At 36.9% G+C, this 3,539-nt stretch overlaps 1 protein-coding gene across 1 annotated transcript; it reads left to right on the top strand.

Moving 5' to 3' along the window:
• Nucleotides 1-307: 307 nt before the first annotated feature.
• LOC124709066 (NPC intracellular cholesterol transporter 1 homolog 1b-like) lies at nucleotides 308-3,138 on the top strand. The gene is given in 3 exon segments (XM_047240715.1): nucleotides 308-1,120; nucleotides 1,220-2,744; nucleotides 2,747-3,138. Coding segments are annotated over 3 exon segments (2,730 nt in total).
• The last annotated feature ends 401 nt before the right edge of the window (nucleotides 3,139-3,539 follow it).

Below are 3,539 nucleotides of genomic sequence, written 5' to 3'. Positions count from 1 at the left end.
AAATCACTTACCTCACAAAAATCTTCGCTGCTCAAGCTACTGCAATACAGCGAGCGCCACTACTGCCAGCTAAATAAAAGATTCAAACTATGGAAGGCACTAACTACTGATAGGGATAGTTAGCAAATGAAAGATATTAGTAGAGAACAAACAATGTATTTACCTTGATATCATCATATATAAATATAGCAGTTCATGACAAATTTCAATACTCCGCCATCTCTCTCCCCACATCCACCACTGCTGGCGGCTCACCACCAACTGCCTAGCGCTACGCGCTGTTCACAGCCAGCTGCCTAACACTAAAATGGCGAGTATCCCAATTAAATTGTGGGTATTGCCCAGAAGTAATGCAAGAGTAGAAAAGAACTATTTTGATGTCACCTTTGAACCGTTTTATCGTATGGAACAGATAATTCTTACAACAGTAGGACTTGACAAAATAATTCATCAAACATCTAATGGACCTGTGGACTTTGGTCCAGTGTTTAACACAACATTCCTGTTAGAGGTGTATAAACTTCAGAGACAGATAGAATTGCTGGGTCAATCTGATGGTGTCGGTCTTGAAAAAATTTGTTTTGCCCCTCTCACATCTCTTTTTACAGGTCCTGCACAGGTTTCAGACTGTGCAGTACAAAGTATATGGGGCTATTACCAAGATGACTTAGATACTTTTAATTCTACAAGTGAGGAATCTAATTATACTGTAAACTATTTGGATCACTTTAAAACTTGTAGTCAAAATCCTTATAATATCAATTGCTTAGCTCGTTTTAGGGGAGCAGTAGATCCTGCACTTGCTGTTGGTGGGTTTCTTAGTGATGAAAATAGTTTGTCAGAGAATCCAAATTATGAGAATGTCACAGCTCTCATACTTACGTTCGTTGTCTGAAACTATGAAAATGAAACAGCGCTGCAACCAGCACTGAAGTGGGAGAAACTTTTTATTGAGTTTATGAGAAACTGGATGCAAACAAAACCTCCCTTTATGGATGTAGCTTTCAATGCAGAACGATCAATTCAGGATGAATTGGAGCGCAGCTCAACAGCAGATGTAAAGACAGTTTTCATTAGTTATCTGGCAATGATTTTGTATGTTGCTATTTCTTTAGGTAAAGTAACAGGATCCAAAATGGCAAATAACCCTGAAAATGTGCTTGAAGACAGCACCCAAGCTGGAGGAAGGAATAGAGAGGATTCAGATTTGTGTAGTAAGATAATGAAAGATTTTGCGTTGTTGTTGATTAATGCAAAAATTTCACTTGGGCTGGGTGGTGTCCTTATTGTTCTTGCATCAGTAGCAGCATCTGTAGGATTTTTTGGATACATACGCGTCCCAGTTACTATGATTATTATTGAAGTTATGCCTTTTCTTATTTTGGCTGTAGGTGTAGATAATGTGTTTATTATTGTGCAGTCATACCAGAGAAGCAAACGTTTTGAGAATGAGAGTCAAGCAGAGCACATTGGACGCATTATGTCACATGTAGGACCGTCCATTTTACTTTCAACTTTAGCTGAATGCTTGTGCTTTTTTCTTGGAACAGCATCAGGCATGCCAGCAGTTCGTGAATTTGCGATGTATTCAGGTTTTGCTCTTCTTGTTGATTTTGTCCTTCAGGTTTCTTGCTTTGTCAGTTTACTGGCATTGGATTCTGGCAGACAAGAAGACAACCGTTTTGATATCTGTTGTTGTGTGCAGAGCTCACAGTCAGACTCCATTTCGTCTGATGGTGTTCTGTATGAATTTTTTAGAACAAAATATGTTCCATTCTTAATGAATTCAGCTGTACGGGCTTTTGTGTTTGTTGCTTTCTTTGGATTTCTGTGTTTCAATATTGCTTTTATTCCCAATTTGGAAGTGGGTCTGGATCAAGAATTGTCTATGCCAAGGGATTCATATGTATCAAAATATTTTGAGTTTATGAAAAATTATTTGTCCATTGGACCTCCTGTGTATTTTGTTGTCGATGGGGACATTGATTACTCACAAGATATTGTACAAAATTCCCTCTGTGGCAGTCAGTATTGTTACCATAACTCGCTTACAACTAAGATATTTAGTGCTTCAAGGCAGCCAAATATCACATACATAGCTCGACCAGCAACTTCGTGGATAGATGATTATTTTGATTGGTGTAGCATTGATAACTGTTGTAAATATTTTCCCAATAATGGCTCCTTCTGTCCAAATGACTATACTAAATGCAGATATTGTGATATCAAGCTAGATAACCATTATCGTCCTCAAGCAGGAGATTTTAAAAAGTATTTACCTTATTTCCTGGAAGACAATCCCACAACAACATGTGGGAAAGCTGGTCATGGCTCATATTCTAGTGCCGTTAACTACAAGTTTGATAATGGCACTTTGTCAGAGTTTAGAGCCAGTTATTTTATGAGTTATCATACAGTTCTGAAAAGTTCGAGAGATTATTATAAGGCTTTTGGGGCTGCAGTTTCTCTGTCAGCAAATATATCAAATGCAATAAATGAGGTGTTAAGAAACAACAGCGTTGATTCAGAAGTAATTGTCTTTCCATACAGTGTCTTTTATGTTTTCTATGAACAGTACCTAACGATGTGGCATGATACACTTAAAATCTTAGGTATTTCTGTTGCAGGTATTTTCATTGTGACATTTGTTTTAATGAGCTTTGATATAGCATCAGCTCTAATATTGATGTTAACAATAATTGCAATTGTTGTTGACATTGCTGGAATAATGTACTGGTGGCACATATACTGAATGCAGTTTCACTTATTAACTTGGTGTTGTCCCTTGGAATATCAGTTGAATTTTGCTCACATCTCCTACATTTTTATATCCATTCAGATGAGAGCAATAGAGTGTTGAGAGTCTCAGATTCACTGACTAATATTGGGAGCTCAGTATTTTCTGGAATTACACTAACGAAATTTGTCGGCATAACAGTTTTAGCACTTGCAAACTCTCAGATATTTCAGGTTTTTTACTTCAGAATGTATCTTCTCATTATTCTTTTTGGAGCTGGACATGGTTTAATTTTCTTACCTGTTTTGCTAAGTTATATTGGTCCCTTGAGAACTAAAAGTGTACCCAGGAATGTGCGGATAAATTCAGAAATTGTAGGAGACAGCAGAATCAGCAGCTAGTTCACTGACATTTTATGATGTTTGGTTGTGATGGATATTGTCGTGAATTTATCCAGTGTACTAGAAGAGTTAGAAATACTCATAAATACTTTCTTACTATACTCATTGGTGTAGACTTACCATTAAGAACCACGGAAGAGTTAGTCCAGGTAGACTACTAAATGTACATCGAAGGAAGGAATGTGAAAAGAATTTTTTTTGTTATGGCCACACTGAGCTCTGATTCAGGAATCACAGTATTTTATAGCTCCAACTGTAGATGATTAGTGTATGTTTGTGTCACTGTTCCTAAATATTTTAAAACACAAGCAACTGTAGTCCAGTTATTATACAGCACCCAAATAATTTTCAAAGATTTTGGTACTGTATGCAGGCATATATGTGTGATTTTACAATGATAG

The sequence above is a fragment of the Schistocerca piceifrons genome, chromosome 7 (assembly GCF_021461385.2).
Source record: "Schistocerca piceifrons isolate TAMUIC-IGC-003096 chromosome 7, iqSchPice1.1, whole genome shotgun sequence".
NCBI lineage: Eukaryota > Metazoa > Arthropoda > Insecta > Orthoptera > Acrididae > Schistocerca > Schistocerca piceifrons.
The sequence above is the reverse complement of the archived record's forward strand: the minus strand, read 5'-3'. Positions and strand labels throughout refer to the sequence as shown.